The sequence below is a fragment of the Lygodium microphyllum genome, chromosome 21 (genome assembly GCF_053477565.2).
Source record: "Lygodium microphyllum isolate KBCC chromosome 21, Lygodium_microphyllum_v1.1.10, whole genome shotgun sequence".
NCBI lineage: Eukaryota > Viridiplantae > Streptophyta > Polypodiopsida > Schizaeales > Lygodiaceae > Lygodium > Lygodium microphyllum.
Genome location: NC_141155.1, coordinates 99,930,120 through 99,952,920, shown reverse-complemented (window position 1 = coordinate 99,952,920; position 22,801 = coordinate 99,930,120). Strand labels below are relative to the sequence as shown.

The 22,801-nt window shown below is 42.2% G+C and overlaps 1 protein-coding gene across 1 annotated transcript; it reads right to left on the bottom strand.

The window, feature by feature from the left end:
* Nucleotides 1–19,443: 19,443 nt before the first annotated feature.
* Nucleotides 19,444–22,449, bottom strand: LOC148018352 (cytochrome P450 71AU50-like). The gene is made up of 2 exons (XM_087662077.1): nt 21,362–22,449; nt 19,444–20,498 (listed from the first exon to the last, which is right to left on the bottom strand). Exons 1-2 carry the CDS (start codon nt 22,313–22,315, stop codon nt 19,881–19,883), a joined length of 1,572 nt encoding a protein of 523 aa, XP_087518203.1. The 5' UTR covers nt 22,316–22,449; the 3' UTR covers nt 19,444–19,880.
* Between the last annotated feature and the right edge of the window lie 352 nt (nt 22,450–22,801).

Genomic DNA, 22,801 nt, shown 5'->3' with positions numbered 1-22,801 from the left:
GATTACTAATCTAAGTTTCCGCCCGTAGACTAGTATGAGGGCCTCGAGATCCAATCTCGAGTCACGTCGGCCTCTTGTGCAGGACCCGGAGGCAAGGGATTTACGGCCAGACCCCCTGGCACCCAAGCGTCCTCCTTCTCCAAGTAGCGCCCACGGAGAGACCTCTCGCGGCGGGTTCGGTCCACATACTCGGTGCGGCTAACAACCCCCTTGGTTAGGGTCAAGCAGATAGTCGGGGGTAACTGATGCTGCCTCTCCCTCCAGGCCTTCAACTTGAAGCATTAATTATTGTTCCATCTTTAGATCTTTGAGAAAAGCAATACAAACAGTGCTCCTAAACTGTACAAACACAATCAATCCAGTGGTCGTTTGTTAGGCCAACTGCTAAGGTGTGAATCCTTTTCTCCGAATGCATCCAACATTCGATCCGGGATCAATTGGGACTTGGCAAGATCCCCAAGGATTTGTTTGTTTACCCTTTTATCCTTGGGTTAGGGTTTATACCCTATTAACAGAAAATTAGCAAACACCATAGGTTCCTTAAATTAAGTCAGTAAATCCTGGGCAACCTCGTCGCCCTAACTTCATTGGTCAATTGCTCGTTACCCTAACTTGGCAACTTCGTAGCAAGATGACTACTCATCCTCTTGCAAATTAAGCTTGTTCTTGGAACCTACCACTCCTTGTTCCAAGGAGTGGCAAATCTATCCTGTGATTTAAACACAAAGCCATGCGACGTTTCAACTTGTTGCACATGTGTCGCACCTAAATTGTGGGATCATTCTCCCATCAAATGGCATTTCTTGGTCAAGAAATATGCTTGATCAAGATGTAGGGTTTGGGAGTCCTCTTGACCCAACCCAACCCTAACCTTACTAGGCTGACAACGTTTGACCCTAGGGTTTCTAAACTCAATTGGAAGTCTAGTATTAGGTCATTCGATCCTTAGGGTAAAACCCTAGATTGTTGTTGCATGGGCGTTTAGCTAACCCTAACGTTCTGTGAACGTGGATAGGACCTTTGGGATCGAAAGTCTTGACTTGGCATCCCAAGTGCAATACTAGGAAGAATTTTTAACGTGACTAATAGCTAGCACTTTGAGGTGTTTGTTGTACCAACTGTTTATGTTTTTAATAATCCCATGTGGGTTATGTCATTACAAGTGATTTAGCTAAATCGGTCTACTTGTCTTGCGACAAGAAATGATCTTTTCATAGAGATGCTAATATTTGTCCTAAAAGGTGTAAATAGTTGCAAGATATCACATTACGTGCAAATATGCGATTCATTAACTTTTTCCTTCTATGCAACTATAAAACATAAAATGACCATCTCTTTTCCTTGCCTAATCTATAATGATAGACAATTCATGGCTAACTCATATAAAAGCCTACGTTGAATTGCATCAAGAACTATACCTATTTTCCCTTTGTCTGATGCATTGAATTCATGATTTAATATGAAATGCATCTTTTTCTAAAACAACTTCGATAAAGAAGTTCATGCATGACGAATGTCATAAGAGTAATGTTGACTTAATCCATTCAGCGGCACTTAACCCGACTTAAAAATTGCAAGCATCCTCGCATGCAACAGGTAAGTTCATGGTTTCCTTTTCATGCAATGCAATTCTTTGGACAATATTCTAACGGATGTTAACGATTATTTCCTATGAATCATATCTAGGAAATCATTGCCTAAATGCATTATGCGCTTATTCTTTCTTGCAAAAAAGACAAGGATGCATTTAAACAATTTCATTTTTTTTAAAACCTACGAAATATGCGCTTAGGATTTGCAACTTGGAAATTCAAGCTAACCCAAATGCATGACGTGCACTAACTCTTGTAAATCGTCCAAGGAAATAAATTTCCCAAATGTATTTTAACTTAGCTACGTGAATTAGAGACATGCATAAATGCATTCTTCCCATGAAAATTAAACGTGCCTAATGCATTCCTTTTATGTGGAATTAATCTTTTAAGAACCTGGGCATGAGGACTTGCAGTGATGTCAACGTGTAAACTTGGGTTGGAGGCTCCCGCGTGAGCACCTTGCGTCTTTTGTTTGGGGGCCATTGATGATGTAGGTTCTTGACTCTGCAAACTTGTTCTTGCCTTTTTCCGATCTATGAACTTCCTCCAACCTCTGGCAAATCAGTCTCAAAATTTGCCTACTCCCTCCCTTGCATAGAAATTATCTCTACTAGGGGTGGTTGTAAAAATCCGGGGAAGGCCGTGTGCACAAGGCTTATGGAAGCCTAACTTTAGAAGCTTCTAAAGAAGCTTCTATACTTCTGTCTCAGAAACGTGACGTGGAGTGGGGTGGAAATGATTGGGGAGGAGGGATGAAGGCGATGATTGAGGGAGATGAAGATGATGATTATAGTGATGATGATGATGGTCGTGGCGAAGAAGGCGGCAGCCTGGCAGATTGCGTGGCGCAGCAGGGCGGCGATGGTAGGCTGCAGTACGGCGTCCGATTCCTCCTCTCTCTCCTTTTAGCACGGCACTCCCTTCTTTTCTCCCCATGCGCGAAGGGGGAGTTTATATAGGCTAAGGGGAGGGGAGATAGCCTCCCACGTGGGTGGCTTGCATGCTTCCTCTCTCCCCCATGCTCTCCACATAACACTATTCCTCTCACACTCCCTCTCCCCCTACCATGCATCGGCTGAGGGGAGGGGTTAATAATTAAAAAAATGGCCATAACTTTAAACATTATCCTTTTGCCTTTCCTGTGTAAAGGTGTTCTCATTCGGCCTTGCGGGTTTTAGCCTGGGCCTTATTTGCACATCGTGGTTGGGGTTTATTATCACATGCGGGGTAAGGACTTAGTCACTAACATTATTCCATTGCGGGAGATGACTCACTGCTTTAGCGCGGGGCATGTAGTAGTCAAAATTCTTTAATATTTCGTGCGGAAATATTACAAGGGAAGTCTAGAACAGCTTGAAGGCTCTACTACTCAAGAAGAGATGCATGAAAATGAAGAGAGTATCCATGACGAGTTTTATGACCCAATGGATGGCTTTCCTTTTGATCTGGGCGGTCATTACATGGACGATTCTTGGATTGATTTACATTCCTCACTATGTTCTATATCAAATGACACCCTATGCCTCAAAGGTCAAATCAATGGAAGGACTACTCACATACTCATTGATACAGGCAACAAACATAGCTTTGTTAATTCCAAATCACTCAATGGGTTGAAATTGAGCACACATGATATGCCTTCTTACCTCAAAATCCAAGTGGCAAATGGAGACTTTGAAAATAGTAATCAATGCTGCCCAAATGTTCCTATTACTTTATCTCCATTGTGCACTACATCAGTGAGTTTGATCGCATTAGAAATGGGTCCCATTGACATTATACTTGGCTGCAATTGGCAGAAATCTTTGGACAGATTTACTATGGATCTTAACAAGCTGGAAATGGAATTTCAATGGTGTAAACAGTAGGTAATTCTACATGGTGTTGAGAAGAAGAAAATAGGGGTGATCAGCCCCAAGAAGATTAAAAAAGAGATAAATGCAAAGGCATGTATGTTCACTATCCTTCTTTCAAAGATTGATGAGTATCAACCCTCTCCTTCTACCAATGGCATAGATCCATTCACACATAATCTCTTTTCATAAAACATGAATCCATTATTGTAAGATAGTGAATCAATAGGAATCCAATTATTTGCAACTAATTTATTCCAAGCAGCTTGAAAAGTAATATCCTGATGATAAGTATCTTTCATAAGGATAAGGGAATCAAATGATATCACATAAATATTATGAATTGTCGGTCTTCTACTTAAAGCGTCGGCTACAACATTCTCTTTTCCTGGTTGATATTGTATAAGGGGATGAAAACTTTGAATGAAAGCTGCCCATTTGATATGTCGGTCAGATATTTGGGATTGACTAAGGAGATGTCTAATGCTTCATTGGTTAGTTTTGATCATAAACTCAGAACCCATTAAGTAATGTTTCCATTGACGTAAGGCTTGTACTACAGCTAGCAATTCTTTATCATATGTAGAATATTTAAGTTCGGATGGTTTTAGTTTACAGCTAGAGTAGGCTATGGGATGATTATCTTGCATAAGTACGGCTCCTATTCCAGATCCACTAGCATCAGTAACAACTAAAAAGAATGGTCTATTGAATTCAGGTAGTTGTAATACAGGAGCATGGGTTAATGCATGTTTCAATAAATCAAAAGATTTTTGTTGATTATCAAACCAATTATAAACAATACCCTTCTTTAAAAGTTTAGTCAAAGGCAATGTAAGTAATGAAAAATTTTGCACAAACTTTCTGTAAAAACTAGCAAGACCTAGAAAAGAACATAACTCATGCACATTTTTGGGTATGGGCCAATTTAAAATTGCTTCTATCTTTTTAGGGTCAACCTTAATACCTTATGATGAAACAATATGTCCCAAATATTCAATTTCTGTTTGAAATAATTCACTCTTTTCTGGATTAGCATACAATTGATTATCTTTTAACAACTTGAAAACTAAAGACATATGTTCATAATGCTCATTCTCATTTTTACTGAATACTAAGATATCATCAAAGAAATATGTGATTCATCATTCGATTAAATGTAGCAGGTGCATTAGTTAAACCAAAAATGCATCACTAGAAACTCATAGTGTCCAAATTGTGTTCTAAATGTAGTTTTGAATATATCAGATTTATCCAATCTTACTTGATGATAACTAGATTTAAGATCTATCTTACTGAATATGGCAGAACCTTGTAGTTTATCCATAAGATCATCTATCCTAGGAATTGGATATCTATTCTTAACAGTAATTTTATTTAGGGCACGATAATCAATGCACATGCGATAATTATTATTATTCTTCTTTACTAATAAAATAGGTGCGCCAAATGGAGAACTACTAGGTCTAATTAATCCTCTGTTAAGCAATTCCTCTATTTGATTTTGAATTTCTTTCTGTTCAATTTGGTTATGCCTATATGGTGCTTTACATGGTGGTTTGGTACCAGGAATTAAATCTATTTTATGATCTTCAGGACGCGAAGGTGGTAGTCCAGGTGGTAAATCATCAGCAAAATAATATTTAAATTGAGCAAGAAATTGTGTATGCCTAGGATGCATTTGTTTTTCTTTAGCTTGAAGTTCATTCACCCAAATTAAATAAGATTTGCTACTTTTACGTAACGCACGTTTAGCTTGAGTATGAGTAAGCAATGGAAAATTATTAGAAGCGTGCATACCATGCAATGTAATTGGTTTTCCTTGAAAATAAATTTTAATTGAATGCGTAGAATAATCTATGTCAGGGCTATACTGATGACGCCAAGGCATACCTAAGATAATATCACTAGATTGCAAAGGTACAACTAGAAAATTTCTTCGTTCAGTGTATTCACCAATTTTAATTTCTAAGTTATGCACCTCTTGTGTTCCATTATATCTCATGCCTAGGAATGCTGCTTTAATGTGATAATGTGTAGAAACAGTTTGTAAATTCAATTCTTTCACTAACATTGCAGAAATAAAATCATGAGTGCTACCATCATCATGTAAAATAATATTTTCTTTACCATGCACAAAATATTTCATTGTTAACAAAGAATGTGGAGTTGGCATACCTGGCAAAGTATCTGAAGTAGTACCAATGTCGTCATCGTCTTCTGTAAAGTCAGGCATTTCCTCACGTTTTTCATCTTCCATTGCTCCAAGATAATTGATATGGACAGGTGGCTTTTTGGTTTGGCAATTGGTTGCTAGATGTCCAAGTTGATGGCATTTGTAACAAACTATAGGTTTGGCTTTAGATACATTGTTGGTAATGGCAGGAAGTTTAGGAATATTGGAATTTGGCTGTGAGGATGGCTTAAGGTTTGGATTGGTATTTAATGGCAAAGCAGGTGGTCGTGTCCAATACTTACGAAATGAAGATGGAAGAAAACGACTTTGATTGAATTTTCAAAAATTTGAATTGAATTGCTTGGAACCATAGTTACCATTAGTTTGAAATTGTTGTGGAAGCTTGTCTCTTCCATGAATCTTATCTTCAGTGTCATGAGCCAAAGAAATTGCATCTTCAAGGGTTGTTGGCTTGAACATATTGACTTCAGCATAGTAATGTCCAAGTAGGCCGGACATAAACTTGTGTTTGTGAGTCGCTTCAGGTACATCTTCGAGCATACGTAGTTGCAGTAGGGCATTTCAAAAACATTTAGTGTATTGGAAAATAGGTTCACGTTCTCTTTGGCTGAAGAAGATCCCATTGCTTTATAGCTTTTTCATGGAATTGAGGAGGAAGGAAATTCTACAAAAACTTCTTTTGGAAACTCTCCCAAGTAGTGGGACAATCAATGCTCTTGTGAACCTCATGAAGACATAGACTAGACTAGACCAATTGTCACACAAGTAAATTAGGTTCCAAGATTGAGACTTGGACTCATAAACACATTATTGTGTGTAAGGAAAATGACACTAACACTTGATTGAAAGGACAATAACATTGCATTTAACAGTGAATCAATTACATGTCTTTATAGCATTCTAGCTTCTCCACTATCCTCACTATGCATACACTACAACATATACATGCTATAACGACGTTTATAATGATGTTTTATTTATATATAAAAAATATCCCCGTCGTCGGTATTAGCGTCGTACAAAACCATCGCTATTTACCTCGCTATTTAGCGACGCTAATACCGACGAAAATAGTGACACTTATTGCCGACACTAATACCGACGATTGCATAATTATTTTTCGACGCTGATACCAATGGTTGCAGAGAATAAAAAGTTTTTGTGGCAGAGCTGCAGATGCAGCCCTGCCACAGTTAGAGCCACACAGGGCTAAGAGACAATTCCTGCTGTCAAAGAAGTTAGACAATCAATCCCAAATAATGACAAGACTTTGCAAACAAGTACTTTCATGACATTAATTAACACAAATGTGCACTGCATTGATAAAGAAAATAACAGAACTTAAATTGAGAAGTGCTACTGCGACAAAGCAAATATGGAGTCATGCTACAACATAGAAGTCCGAATCATATATACTTTGCTATTACATATGGAGGATAGAGGCCATAAGGCCTTACATAATACAAGATGGGGAGTAATCCTATGTAGCCTAATCTACTCTCTACGACTCATCCGCATCAGAAAACTCCTCTCGCTGTAGTGGCATATCGAAGGGAGTCTGCAACAGCAAATACATATATAATTGTGAGTACCAAATACAAACTGACATATAATGACAGATTTCTTAAATTAGGAATGATATTTATTACTACTTACCGGTCCTCCACGAGCATATAGCTTCTCGATCAGGGCACTCAAGCCATGCTTCTCCCCGTATGTCACCTTTAGTGCAGTCGGGTCGTGATTCGTAAAACGTTGTTATGGCACACAAACATTGAAAAACAACGTACTTGAGATTCATGTTCGAAATACATACATCAACATGGATGTCATTAAATTAGAGTACTCTACCCTATTAATACTTACGAAATCTGCCACGAATGTTGCGTGGCCGTCGCTACCAAGGTGATGCATCGATCTTGCATCCAAGCGCGCCTTTGCTGCGTTCTTCTACTGCTTCCACTTGTCTAGAGTGGATGTCACCTCATCCTGGAGATTACTCCAGTCCTCTGTATCCAGCCACTCCGACTTCGATTTGCCTTGCTTGATTGCTTCGCATGCATCAGACCGCCTATGCAACTGATAGTCACGCATACGCGTCATCATCCACCCTCTCGAAAATCTATCATTGCTAGAGGGCTGAGGGAACTCTCGATACAATGTATCAATTATGTAATCCTTGCTGGCATCTAGGATCTCCTTCCACTTGTCTGTAATGTTGTGCCGAAATACTTGTTGGCACAACTCATGCATCCTAGAGATGATAGCTTTTCCATCATCATTCATGTATAAATGGCCAGAGGCCTTATCTATGAGATACAAGTAACCTGCAAGATTTTGCAAACGGGTACTTTCATTACATTAATACAAATGTGTCAAACACAACTTGCATTGATAAGTGCTACTGCAAAAATCTTCATGTGAAAATGCATACCTGGAGGAGTGGGTTTTGTGTACTTCTTGTCGGCCCTAGGAGTGATCGGTGGGGTGAGTGAAGGAGTGGGAGCAGTAGACGTCTGCACGCCACCACTAGTGAAAGACGGTGTCGACTCCCTGGTGGCAGTGCGAGTGGGAGAGACTACATCCGTGTCTCCACAACAGGAGCTACCTCCTCCTCGACCACGTGACTCTGAAGCAAAGCGAGACCTGCGACTGTGTCTACTGGAGACCAAAGCATCGGAGTGTCGATCGTGCTGAGGTGGAATGGGAAAGCTGTGCATCGGCTTTATCTCTAACCCGTGCTATCTGCTCCGATGAGAAACACGCTAGCATCGCGTCAATGTCGTCATCTGTAAAATCCCGACTCATCCTACCGTCCATGCCCAAATCCTAAACCTGCACATACAAGGAAAAATAAGTCAATTAGATAATGAATTGCAAGACATAATAAAACTAAGACTTAATTTGCAAGACTTCATTTTAAAATAATTAAAAAATTTAGATAATACAAAACATCATACTCCAAAAACATACAAACTGTCCTAATCGATTTGCAAAAACTGGCATTGCTGTAGTGGGAGGAACGTTTTGATTGAGTCGCTTTTGTTTAGGGTTCCACAATCTCATCTTGACATAGCTCAGTATGCACCGGGAGATCTATACAAAATTCTCCACAAAATGAGGACTCTGCTTCATTTTCAAAAAACCCATCCTCTATCTCCTCTATCTCCATAGGTGAGATGTCGTGGTCCTCCAGGCAATTCATCCTAGTTTCTTGTATGCCTTCTGTCATTGCCGCTATTAAAGGTGTCTCTTCTACGATCGGTATGGGGGTTCTGGCAAACACGGGGATACTCCTAGATGTCATGGGAATGACATACCATCATTGAGGTTGTTGCGGATTAGGGAAAAAGATGACCTGATCCATATTACGATTAGTATAAAAGTCCACTTTGAGATTGCTAAAGCGCATCAAGTATTAGGGACTCTTACTTGCTCACAGTGATTTGGCAAAACAAATGTATCACTCAAATCGGTCCACTTCTTCGTTGAGTCAATCTCAATAAAGCCACTTGGCCCTCGCCGAATAGTTGCACCTGCTCCTTCGAGAGTAACCTTGAACCATTGCACATCAAATATGGTCACGGAGAAACTTCGATAGTCCACTGCAAGGATACTCTGTAAACATCCGAAATACTCCATCTCTGCAACTACACGGTTTGGATCTGTGGCACGTCGTCGGCTTTCCTGCTCAAACATTGCCATCACTCCACAGTCCATTGTCAAGCGTAACTTGTCGATGTGCTCTACTCTGAAATGTCGTCCACGTGACCATGCTGCACTATGGACCTTATACTGGGATAAGAACAAGTATATTAGTTGCGATTTGTAGTATAGATTGTAATTTCTTGGGATTGCATACCTTGGGATTGCATCCATACGTTGGGATTGCATCCACGTGAGAAGTCCCACTCTTCTTCAGTAACTGTTTCTCCATCTTGAGATGCTTTGGTTAGCGCCTCATATAGCCATCTAGTGGACATGAGTAGAGGCATCTCCTCTAAGCCCTTCGGATATCGAATGGGCCGTTGTCGCGTACTCCAGATCTTGCAGACTCTCGCTCAGCGCGAGCATCCTCATACCGTTGCAGCCACTTCTCCATCGTAGCGCTATGCAGCATACAAAATCGGTTCACCTTGGACTCCATGGATGCGTCCATCTTCTTCTCTATTCCATTTCCCACTAGGACATCTCCATTCAGACGATCATCCTCCTTAAGTGACCATATCAAGCCTTTGTCCCGGTCCACAGTGGACAACCACTCAGAAATGTACACCAAGGCCTCCGACACTAACCAACCTTCAACCATGCTACCCTTAGGACGAGCCCGTTGTCGCACAAATCCCTTTAAGGTCTTCATGAACCGTTCAAGGAAAAACATCCATCGACTATGGACTGGACCTGCAACCTGCAATTCATCTACAATATGCACTAGAAGATGGGTTTGTATTGTGAGCATGCTAATGGGAAGATACTTCTCCAAAAGACAAGCAGTCTCTACTGCCATGCATTTTGCGGATTCAATCGATGATGTGTGAATCTCTTTTTGGGAGACAAACTGAACCAACTCGGACAATTTGTAAATGGTTGTCCGTACCTCCGATGTCAGAGACCCCGCGATTGCGATCGGCAATACGAACTGTGAAAACCATGTAATTAATATTGTGTATAAGCAAACGGAGATTCTGAAATCTAATATGCAGAATCATGCCATACGCAGCCTCATACCGTACATACCTGTCACATCTTATGCCAATCATGGGATTTGAGTCCTATCAATTGGTCATCCTTTGTGAATGCTGTCTTGAGAGAATGCATTAGGCCAGTCGGCGTGCGAAAGGACTTGATGTTTTCCTTTACTCGTCGCACTTCATTGCCAGACAAAACCCAAGGAGCGCGTGGCAATTGCACTTGACTATCGACGCCACTTATATTTACAGGCCAATATGGTTTCATCTTTCCCACTGCTTTCAAATCCATCCTCACTCCTAGTGTGTCTCGCTGCCCAGTGAGGTGGTCCCATAGCAAGCTACCCACATTCTTAAAAATGTGCATGGGATCTAAAAGGTGGTTAATTTTCAGTTTTTTCCAATAAGTCAGCTCATAGAAAATTGAGAAGTGTCGCATTCCACTGGGAAGCGAGTCTTGGTCCACCATCCTCCGATCAAACCAACTCAGTGCGTTCATTCTCGCAGGAGGGCGACCAAGAAATCCTTCTCTCATGACATGACCCTCTGGCAAAAAATCCCGATGTCCCTCAAATACCATCTTCTTCATAGATTTTGACATACGAGAATCCAACCTTGGTCCACACAGAGGACATGCATGGTAACCTGACGTGACTAGCCCTGCAGAACACACATGTACAATTAGGCATGTCATAACACCAACATCGCTCAAAGAAAACTAGCAAAATAAGAAAACACGCTTTACCATAGCATTCTCCATAACCTGGAAAGTCATGCATGGTCCACATAAGAACTGCCCTTATAGTTGTGGATCACCTACCAATATGTTTGCTCATGTCCTCCACTACAATTCCCTCCCACAACTCCTTTAGCTCATCAATCAATGGAGAGAGGTAGACATCCATATTCTTGACTTTGTATCGTCCAGGCACAAGCAAGCTGAGCAAAAGGTGTCCTTTCTTGGTGGAAAGCCATGGCGGTATATTGTAGTTAACAAGGACCACGGGCCATACACTATAGGAGGTGGAACGTAAACCAAAAAGATTTACCCAATCCATGGCAAGACCAAATCATAGATTCCTCGCCTCCTTTGCAAAGTCAGGGAAAGTCTCGTCAATATGATGCCATGCTTCTGAGTCAGCTGGTGTACGTTGTACACCATCAGTGGATCAATTTTCTGCATGCCATGTAGTCAAATTTGCAAAACTCTTGGTCTGAAAAATGTGACGAACACGCGGTATCGGCGGAAAGTGCCTCAAAACCTTCTGCGGAGAGTGCCATACACTATAGGAGGTGGAACGTAAACCAAAAGGATTTACCCCATCCATGGCAAGACTGAATCATAGATTCCTCGCCTCCTTTGCAAAGTCAGGGATGTGATGCCATGCTTCTGAGTCAGCTGGTGTACGTTGTACACCATCAGTGGATCGATTTTCCGCATGCCATGTAGTCAAATTTGCAAAACTCTTGGTCCAAAAAATGTGACGAACACGTGGTATCAACGGAAAGTGCCTCAAAACCTTCTACGGAATAGTCTGTCCTTGCAAGTCATTTCGATACGTGTCCGCACCGCACTTGGGACATGTGGCCAACAATTCAAACTCTCCCTGGAAGAGAACACAATCATTGGGGCAAGCATGAATGCAATTATAATCCATGCCTAGCTTTCGCAGCACTTGTCTTGCATCGTCACGAGACTCAGGCATCGTGTTTTGGGTAGGCAAAATGTAAGATTTCAACGTTCTACAAATTGCAATGAAGCACGTTATTAGAGTACTACATAGCACATTTTAATGGCTTTCAATAAAGAATCATACACATCATAATATACCTGAATAGATCTGTCACACTCACATCGCCCCATCCATACTTTGTTTGTATGCTCAACAATGCAAGAAGTGTCTTCAAACGGGATACCCGACTCCCATCATACAATGGAATGGCAGCCTCCGCAATTAAAGGATCTTGGGATTCCGAGTCCATCGGAAGCAATGATTCGATCATGTCCTCTAACTCGGGCTCCAAAAAAGCAGGAGGATCGTCCATGTCTCCAGCATTCTCACCCATAGAAGGGGGTTGAGAGTTATCACCTTCTATGAGACAGTTATCTCGGACGGCATTTGTATAGAGCGCGGACGAACCCGTCTTACTGGATGCAAGAGATCTGCGGACTGCAATGTATCGACATGGCCCTGACCCTGTAAAGGACGTTAAGGAGCTAACTTCTAAGATAACCCCAAACTGTTATACTTAAATCAATTACATGTCATATAGTACGTAATGAGAGAGAACTTACCGCAATCTCGTAATTCAAGACTGCTTGGTCGATTATCTCAACTCGAAACTCTCCATACTGTTGCACATGCTGTATGGACAAACGACATTTTCGACGAATGGCCAATTTGCATTGCATGCATGGACAGGGGACATGTTGATTGAGCCAAGCCTCACGATCACCACCATGTTGGTCGTGAGTGCTAGACATCTTGACTGCGATGTAATGGAATGATAATTTAATAACGATTCTATATTGTATATTGGGACCACTCCACTATATATATTTTAGGCCTTTTTTTTTTAATTTTCATACCTATCTCTTTGAGTTCGGCTCTAAACTTATCTATCTTTGAGGTCGGCTCTAAACTATGCTCACACACATACATTTTCGTACCTACATTGCAAAGAATAAAAACCAACACAAGAAAAATTTTGAAAACACTCGCTTCCATTTCTCTCTCTTTCAACACTTCCTAACCTACATTGCAAAGCAACACAAAGCAACACAAAGATCGAAGAGAAACCAACACTTTCTAACCTACATTGCAAAGCAAAACAAAGATGGTAAAGAAACCAAACAAGACATACCATCGTGCTCTCTTCTTCTTCCACGACCTCTTCGTGCGGGCGACGCTCCTCTCCTCACGTGCGGCTCGCAGCTTGCTTCCTTGCTCACCTCCCTTACTCACCTCCCTCTCTTGCTCACCTCCCTTTCTCTTTCTCTCCGCCTTCGTGCGCTCATATGAAAGAAATGTTCGGGTTTCGGCGAAATGTTACCGTAGTAAGTCGTCGCTATTAGAGTCGCTAAAAACATCACTATTTTCATCGCTAAATAGCGACGTTTTTAGGGACGCTAATACCGACGCCAAAAAAAAGCGTCGCTACTTAGCGTTGCTATATGTGTGTACCCTTGTAGTGATATGGGATTCAGGACATCTCTTCCTAGAGCATACATCATTTATTATTTCTCAACAAGACTAAAGGTACCCCTTTTGGAAGTGTCAACTACTTTGGTGTCTTCAGCCATGTGCAACACTAAAGATTACGAGGAGTTGGTAAAAGAAATTCAAATCCAACTCAACAATATTATTAAGGAGAAAAAGGTCGTGCTTGTAGAGCTAGAAGAAGAGAATATGACCTTTGCAACCTACAGGGTGGAAAAAACGAGGGTGATGACCATCATCAACAGGGAAATGATTGCATTGAAAGATGCCTTAAAGGCAATGCAAGGAGAAGAAAGCTTGAAAGATCAGTATGATGAAGAAAGAGACACCATATAGCCCTAGAAGAAATGTGCACCTTCAACTCCAAGGAAAAGAAGTGCCTCAAGCTAGAAAAGGAGTAGTTGAAGAGGCAATGAGAGGAGGCAAGAAAAGAGTTGCATGAGGCAAAGACTCAAAGAGATGAGGAGACCACAAAGAATATGGTAGAGCTGCACGACCAACTTCAAGCAGCTCTCCATGAACATGCCATACTAAGGAAGCAAGTAGAGCATAGAAAATAGGAGCAACAACAAATGCAAGTATTGTGACGGGAACATGAGCAAGTAATCACCACTCTAGCCTAGTACCAAAATCAAGGGCTAGAGCATATGAAAGAGAAAGTAGAGGAATGGACAATCAAGCATGAGGATAGAGTCGAAGACTTAGCTTATAGGCTTGGCCCATTCCAAACAAGTGCATGAACCGAGCCCCCCTTTTGAGGCTCAACTTGTAGATTATTGGGAATACAAGGCGGTAGAGGTACCCTGGAGAGTGGAAGGATATGAGGCTCATCGTAAGTGGCACATAAACATCTGGGACTCTAACTTAGAGGCCTAGATGGCTTTCTATAGCACCTTACCATATGAAAGGGATGATCCTACCTACATGCCCTACTTGAGGAGGATTGGAGTTTACTTCAATCAGGATGTGCATTGTAGGTATGACTTTTCTCTAATCTACAATGTAAATGTCTCGACCCCTGAAGAAAGCATGATCTTCATTATTGAAAGGGACCTACACCCATCAATAGCAGGTTTCCTCAAATAATTCTCCTCATGCCTCCCTTTGTAATTCAAAAAAATATTTAAAAAATAAAATAAAATAAAAAAGACATGAAAAAGAAAAAGGAAAAGAAGATATAGAAGTGGAAAGAAAAGGAACACAACAATGAAATCAACCCATATGTACTCTATGAGCGTCACAAGCACAATGCACCTAGGGACCACCTTGCCCCTCCCCCACATCACAACTTAGGGCACATCAAGAGTAGGACATAATTGATAAATCTATCTCCCTAAGTCACTCATAGCACCTCCATTTACATGAACTGGGTCCTCAAGTGTGGGACAACACCTTAGGCTTGCCTATGGGTCGCGACCCATCTCCTAGTTCCACCATCACTTGCACAATGCACTACACAGTAAGGTAGACACAACCCCCTAGGAGGTGCACTCTTTTTCTTTTCAAGAACATTGTACGGTGGCACTGCAAACCAATACCTACAAAGGCCTTCTTCAACCAATCATCTGTCTTTACCATTATCAACAACCTCCCAAACTCACTTTATAGAGTATTCTTCATGTGACCCACCTCCCCAATGACCCCAAAAACCATTCTTCACCAACCCTCTAAAATTTTAATCCATACCATCAAGTGCCATGGGATTGGCACCCAACTAGGAGGGAGGTAATGTTACACCCTTAAAGACCTAGACGGCGGGAAAGTTAAAAAATTAAAAATGGAAGATAGTCCCAAGGCAAGACAAAGATAGAGGACAAAGGTGTGCGCACTCAGAAAAATTTGAAGACACGAAGTGCTGGAAAAAGTCTCAAATGTGAAAAGAAGCACACAAGAATAAGTACACCTTAATATGCTAGCAAGAAAGACACTATATACATTGCGATTCATTTTGTAAAAGAGTATCGGCCATGCAAGTTGTAAAAAATGAGAGGCGCGGGTTGAGGCCTACACTAATAGGAAGAAGAAGAAAAGAGAGTAGAGGACCAAAAAGGGGATAGTTGCCCAAGAACGGGATAAGGGTATGCATAAAAGTTAAGAAATGAATGAAGAAGCTCATTCTTGTGTGTGGCCAAACTTGTTCTCTTCTTGCTTCTTGCTTCTTGCTCTTGCTTCCTTCTTGTGCATGAGAGAGGGAGAGAGGGAGTGTGAGAAAGTGAGGGACCGTGGAGAAGCTCTTCATCTCCTCTCTTCATCATATTTTTCTTCTCTTTCCCCTTCTTGCACGCATGGCTATGGAGGTCGAAGCTCAGAGGTTGGAAATGGATCTTGCTTGAGGGCGCATCTTGAATCATTGATCTATCGGAGGATTCATGGAAGGAGGTACTCGATTGGATTCAAAGGTAAACTTACTACATTGGTGTGTGGAAGAGTCCACACGGCTATGTGAGATGTAGCCATAGCTCTTGGCTTGAAACGCTTGAAGCAATAAGCAATCCATGGTGGGTCTTGGTGGTTTGCTCTTGAGACCAACGATAAAGCTTCATACCAATTGCGTGCTTGGTTGAATCCTTGCTCCTTCTTCACTTGAATCTTTAAAACTAGGTTGTCTCAGAGATACCACTCTTATATCATATCACAAATTACATTGTTGGGGGAGTCCCTTGAGCTACTCCATCGAACACACACAATACACATAAGAGGAAGCTCACTTAATAATAGAAGAAGAGAGATGGAGGCCAAAATGTTGTCTTCCTATTTTTTTTACTTATTCCTCTCAAAATGTAATGTACACAAAGTATAGATAAGATATAGCATAAAGGGAATTGTCTCCTAAGTCAAACAATGCATAACTAACTATATTAATAAATTGGCACCATAACTAAGCCAACTATAGGTAGGTGTAACTAACCAAAAATAATAAGTGATAAGTCAATGGCCATATGAGGATCATAATGACCATGGGTGTGCTAAGTGTAGATATGTAGACCTTTCTAACAAGATGGTTCATCATCAATGTCCACATATGTTGAGCTTGCCATCTCAATAAGGTTGTGGTTTGTCCTCTTGTCCTAAATCCTAGCCAAGGTCAAACGCATAATTACTTTAGAATTTCCACCTTTACCCTTATCATATGGCTAGATTTGCCTTTTTCATTGGAACGTTGCAAGGATTTGAATTTTATGCTCTAGTTCTTATATAAATTCCTTGCTAGTTTGTACTTGGCTCCATCAAGAGTAATGGTAATTTTAGTTCTTGAACCGCTTTGTTTCCTTTTCTCCTCTTATTATTGTACTTTTGCTCAATTCTATTTTCTCTATTAATATTTCTTAGTTTAGTTTTAGCCTTGCACACACACACACACACACACACTCTCTCTCTCTCTCTCTCTCTCTCTCTCTCTCTCTCTCTCTCTCTCTCTCTCTCTCTCTCTCTCTCTCTCTCTCTCTCTCTCTCTCTCTCTCTCTCTCTCTCTCTCTCTCTCTCTCTCTCTCTAAGTTAGCCTCCTTTTCCCCCTTTGTTTCTTATTTTTGTTTGCATAATGAGCTATATGTTTGACTTTGAATCCTTTCTTCCCAAAAATGGGTTTTCAATTGTCAATTTTGAGTCTTTCCTACCTGAGTTAGCACTTTCAAATCAATAATTTTAGCTCAAACGTACTTAGGGTAAGATTAGCTCACTAATATAAGCACAACTTCTTTGAAATACTCTCAATCAAGAAAAATGAACATGTGCTTTCCACCCCAAATTCAGTTTAAGCTCATGCAAATAATTCACCAAAGATTAACATTTCTTGCTATTTTTAGTAAGCCTTTTAGCAAAATTGGTCAATTTAGAGGTTCTCAGGGATACATTGTGTTAGGACATGATGTCTACAATGTCAATAACTTGTAGCTAGTGTCTAAGAATTGAGAAAAATGTAAATTTTGACTAAGCGTGGTGGTCGTACTAATTGAGTTGAGATGATCATACCTTGAGTCGGGGTGGTTATTGTGGAGGGCTTGGTAGTGGTTGTGAATCCTACCTCTAGGGTTTTACTATTAATGGTAGCACCTTGGCAAAGCTAGCCTTATTCTCATTAAGATTGTTATAGTCAATTCTGTGAGATGAGACAAATACATGTCCATTTAGTCAAGGTGATCCTTGAATCCACTCAACATGATCGAGAAATCAAAGCATGCTCTCTAGGTGGTCTTTATTTTTGGAGTCTAATTGCAAAGCTAGTCCTAAGTATATCTAGGTCTCCTCTAATCATCGAGACAATACTTCATTTGGCTTTTTTGCTTGAAAACTGGAGACAATTTTGCAAGATAGGTCATTTTAGTCAACATGGTCACAAAAACCAATCAATATGATTAAGAATTTGTCTCCTACAACTCACAATGAGTCTACTAGTGGGGTTTGATATCAAAAGCCTATACCAACCACTCATATTCAAATGGCTCATTGATCAAACTCTTGCTATGAGTTCTAGAGACTATCTAGACATGAGTTGGCTAGCCATACTCTAGCCCACTCATGCTCAAATGGCTCATTGATCAAAATCTCACTATGAGTTTTAGAGAATATCACCAAATGGGTCCTTGCAAGTCTCACAAGTCTAGAAAGGGTTGCAAATTCACTTCACATTACTTAAAAAATATCTCATACTTTCAAGACATAATCCATCTAGGTAGCATGAATATACAAGATAGTACTAGGAGTAGTGTAGAGACTAACCTAAATTAGACGACTTTAAATCCAAACATTCAAGAGAAAACTCTTTGAAATAGGAAAATAGGTATATATATTTGAAGTGGTAAGGAAAGTGGTAAGGAAGTTTTACATTTGGCAAATCAACGTCAAGTGCTTTTGGTCCAAACAAAATAGGCCCTTGGGACCACCAAACAGTATTAAAAAAGTCATTAGAGACTACTTGGGATGCTACCTTCTTTAGAAAATTTAACCTTCTTTGGAACATCACTATGATAAACTTGTTTGCAAGTAGATCAATTAACTAGAGATGCACATTTCTACAGTATCCCAATTTTATCTCAATGCTGAGGAAGACTCATAGCACTCATTTTGAGACTACAAGTATATAGAACCCCTTTGGAAGAAGATTCAAAGGTGGTTAAGTAAAGTGGATTCTTATGATAGGATCACTTGGATGCCACCTCTTCTTGGCAACATGCGAAGAATGCCTTAGTGGCTTCATTGCTTTTTGGAAGTAAATTAGAGTGCATGATCCTATTGGTACTTGAGAATAGATGAATAGGATAGTTTTCAAGTTTATGTCAATAGAGATGTCTAAAGTAGTCAACCAGGGATGACTTTAGTGGATAATCATAAGCAAATTGGCAAAAAAGCAAAGTTACATTCAAACACCTATTAGGGTCAATAGAAAGCATTTGAAAGAGAGTTCCCTACACTTTTGAAGAAGCATACCTTAAGATATGCTCCTAAGGAAACAAAATGCCTTCTCTATCTTTTTGTGTGGAGTTAGTAAGGATTTTCCTCACAAAGTTTATAACTTCACGCTATGTGAAGTTGCATGATCATGATTGTTTTTGGAGGTTGCTACAAAATTTGTCAAGGTATTCCCTTTTCAAAGGGCCTTAAGAATGCTATCCTAGTTTGTATCTAAGTTTTGAAACACTATTAGACCTTGAATTTCCAATTTGTAGGATATAAGCAATGTTGTACCACACTATGTTGCCGCATTTGGGAATCGTGCTTCTTCTTGTACATATTTATCCATTAATTGACACAATTTTCCATGTTACATTGTTCTATGTTATTATTTTTGAGTGTTTGATTGGAAGATCCCCTTGATTAAGAACTTATAGGTGCATTAAAATTTCCTTTACAATACTAAGTCAACATACCTTTGTTGAGAGCATAACACAATCATGGAAAAAGGTTGTGATACTACAAAAATTATGTGCCTCTTTTTTCACAAGGCGAGCCATTGCATTTGTTTATATCTTTCCCATCACTAAGAAAGAAGCCCTTTTTTGTAATGCGTGGTTAACCTTTGATAATATTGTGGGCGGTCTACTCAAGGTTCAAACTCAAAAACACCCTCAAACCCAAGCACCAACCTTTGAGCTATGACAAACCCCATTGTTACTAAGGAACAAGTTGGTTCGTTCATATTGTAGCTCATGGAATTGTTTTGCTCCGCCTAGAGATGGTTATCAATATACAAGGATAGCCTAATAATTCGATCCTTCTGATTACATGGTCTTGTTTATTTTCTTGGCGAGGAAAAGAAACGGGGAAAAAATATAACAAACGAGGAAATAGATGCGCGTTGGGTGCGATGTGGCCTTCTGACCTTCATGTGCTTACTTTCTGGGTGTGGGGATGGCAAGGAGGGGGTTAGCCAGGGCGAAGCTACCACCGGGGCGGTCTTCCATGGAGACGGAGAAAGAGGGCGGGAGAGTCCAGTCGTAGCGATGGATGAGGTTGGCCAGCGCAAGGTGGCTGAAGGAAGTACCCAAGTGCAGGCCAGGGCAGGATCGCCGCCCCCGACCGAAGGGCAGCAGCTCGAAGGTGGGGCTGCTGATGGTGACGTCCTTGGAGGGGCCGTCTGCGCCCACGAACCTGTCCGGCCAGAAGTCGTGGACGCGCTCCACCCAGGCGCTCTCGTCCCGCCCCACCGCCCACGCGTTCACGAACAGGCGCGTGTTGGCCGGGACGTGGTACCCGCCCACTGTCACCTCTTGCTTGGTGTGGTGCGGCAGCAGCATCTGGATTGGCGGGTACAGCCGCCACGTCTCTTTTATCACCGCCCGCAGGTACTCCAAGCTCCCCAGGTCCTCGTCCTCCACCTGCGCCTTCCCCCCGATCTTGCTGTCCAGCTCCTCCCTCAGCCTCTTCAGGATGCCTGGGTTGCGCATCACCTCCGCCATGGCCGATTCCACCGTCGACGATGTGGTCTCAGTCCCGGCAATCAGCAATTCCTAGAGATAACAACGCAATCACGATTAATATAGTTACACTAGCTCATTAGAGGTTTCATACAAATATTTCCCATTACAATGTGTCACGGCTTTTAAGCGAATTCACATCGTGAATTAAATGAGATAATTCCCATTACAATTGTCACATTGTGAATTACAATGAGATCCCTCTAGGGAAGGATTCCACATCAAGCTAGGTATGGTTGGGGGCAAAGATCCTGCGGTCAAGGGTGGGGTTTAATAGCCCCTTTCCCCCAACCACACCTAGGTAGCTTGTCCCTTGTAGTCAAGGGTGGGGTTTGGTAGCCCCTTGCCCCCAAACACACCTAACTAACTCTAAGTATAGAGTGTCTCTACAACAATCTAACGATGTGTTCAAGCAAAAGCTAATAAAGTTCAATAAGACAAAATGAGGAAAAGGGGCTCCTCTCCCAACGTGGGAAAATGGATTGGGAGAGGAAGATAGGATTGTGTTTCAACACCTAAGAAGTTAGAAGTTTGGACTTAAGAGTATTACCATACGTCTAGTCTCTACTTGCATTCAAAAGTAGAGGTGACTATAAATTTAGCAAGTACGACAGAAAATAGGTATCTCACACCCAACAAACTATACTTATTTGAAATGTAAAAAGTCTACTAACTTATATGTTTGACCCCACTCTTGGCCTTTATATCTAAGGAACAAAACAAGGGAAAGGAGTCCCTTTTCTTTCCCAACATGTGGAGAAAATGTGAAGAGGAGGATCGGATCATGCTTCGAAGCTAAAGGACTTGGCCTTGTAGTCTTCATCGTCCCTTGACACCTTAGGACTTAGCATTTAATGTTAGCGAACAAAAGATTGACGTATTAACTAGTTCAGTACCATGATCATCGCTTTGACGAGGAGAATGTCGTCGGTGGAGGCGAGCATGGTGGTAAGCATGTCCGCAGGGTGTTGCTCCGCCGGCTGCTCGATGCGCGCCTTCACGAGGCTCTCGATGATGGAATTGAAGCGGCTGTGGACGGAGTCGATCTTCTTGCGGGTGGAGAAGGGGTCGAACCAGTGGATGGACGGGATGAGCTCCCCGACGATCGGCAGGGTGAAGAGGCCCGACGTCTCGAGGACAATGTCAGAGAGGCCCGCGAGGCGGCCGTCGGCGCGCTCGCTGAAGAGGAGGCGCATGAGGACGTTGAGGGTGTAGTCGAAGATGACCTCCCGGATGGGCACGCCCTCGGAAACGGGGCGGTGGCGGCCGGACATGACGGAGCGGATCATGGCGGCGGTCTCGTCGTCGCGGACGTCCTTGCAGAGCTGGACGCTACGGGGAGACATGAGCTGGGTGGCGTAGAGGCGGCGGGTGGCGCGCCAGGTGGGGTTATTCTCGGCCATGACGGAGCCGCGGCTGCCGTAGAGGAGGCGGTCGCCGAACTCGAGGTGGGGGCGGTGGGAGAAGGGCTCGTCCAGGAGGTGCAGGACCTCGCGGGCGGTCGACGCCGTCGACACCACCAGCGTCGGGGCGGCGCTGCCCAGGCGCAGGAACATCACCGGCCCGTACTTCTTGGACATCTCGTAGAAGGCCTTGTGCGGGAGGGTGGTTACCAGGTGCAGGTGGCCGATTACGGGCAGGCCCATCGGTCCCGGTGGCATCCGGCCCTTTACCACTGCCTTGCCGCCGCTGCGGCTGCGACTGCGATGAGCTACCCATCCCAGAAACGCCGCCGCCCACGCAGCAGCGACCGCCGCCGCCACGTCTATCCACGCCGCCCCTAAAACCACCAGCAGACCCGCCAGCGGCAGGGACGCCCATATCGGACTCCACACCAGCACGTCCTCCATCTCTTCACCTCCTCTCTAGACCTTACCTTCTTGCCGCTGTGTCTGCGTGTGTGTGTAGATCTTATTACGGCTGCTTATCCGTGTTTCGAGAATCGCTACTGATTTCCGTCCCGCGACTTATATGTTATATGGACTGAAGCCGCCTCCAGTCACACACGCGTTCTTTGACCTAAGAATCTACCCGAGCCGTTTCAAGGGCGAGCCGACATCACACAAGAAAAATAGTCGTGTGGCGGGCTCATTTTCAACGAGAGACCCACGTTTTCCTCCCACGCATCTTTGAAAACCTGTATTTTTTGCATGATTTTTGCAAGTACCCTAGGTTTTTTCATGTGAAAGGCTAGTAAGTCCCTTTCTTATGGAAGGGCTTTTTCAAAACTTTGCCCTTTGAGAGTCGCCTTTTCTAAAATTTGCCTTTCTAGCTAAAAGAATAATCTCTTTGGGCTATTTTCTTGCCTTTTCATGTTCATTATTATTTACAAAACT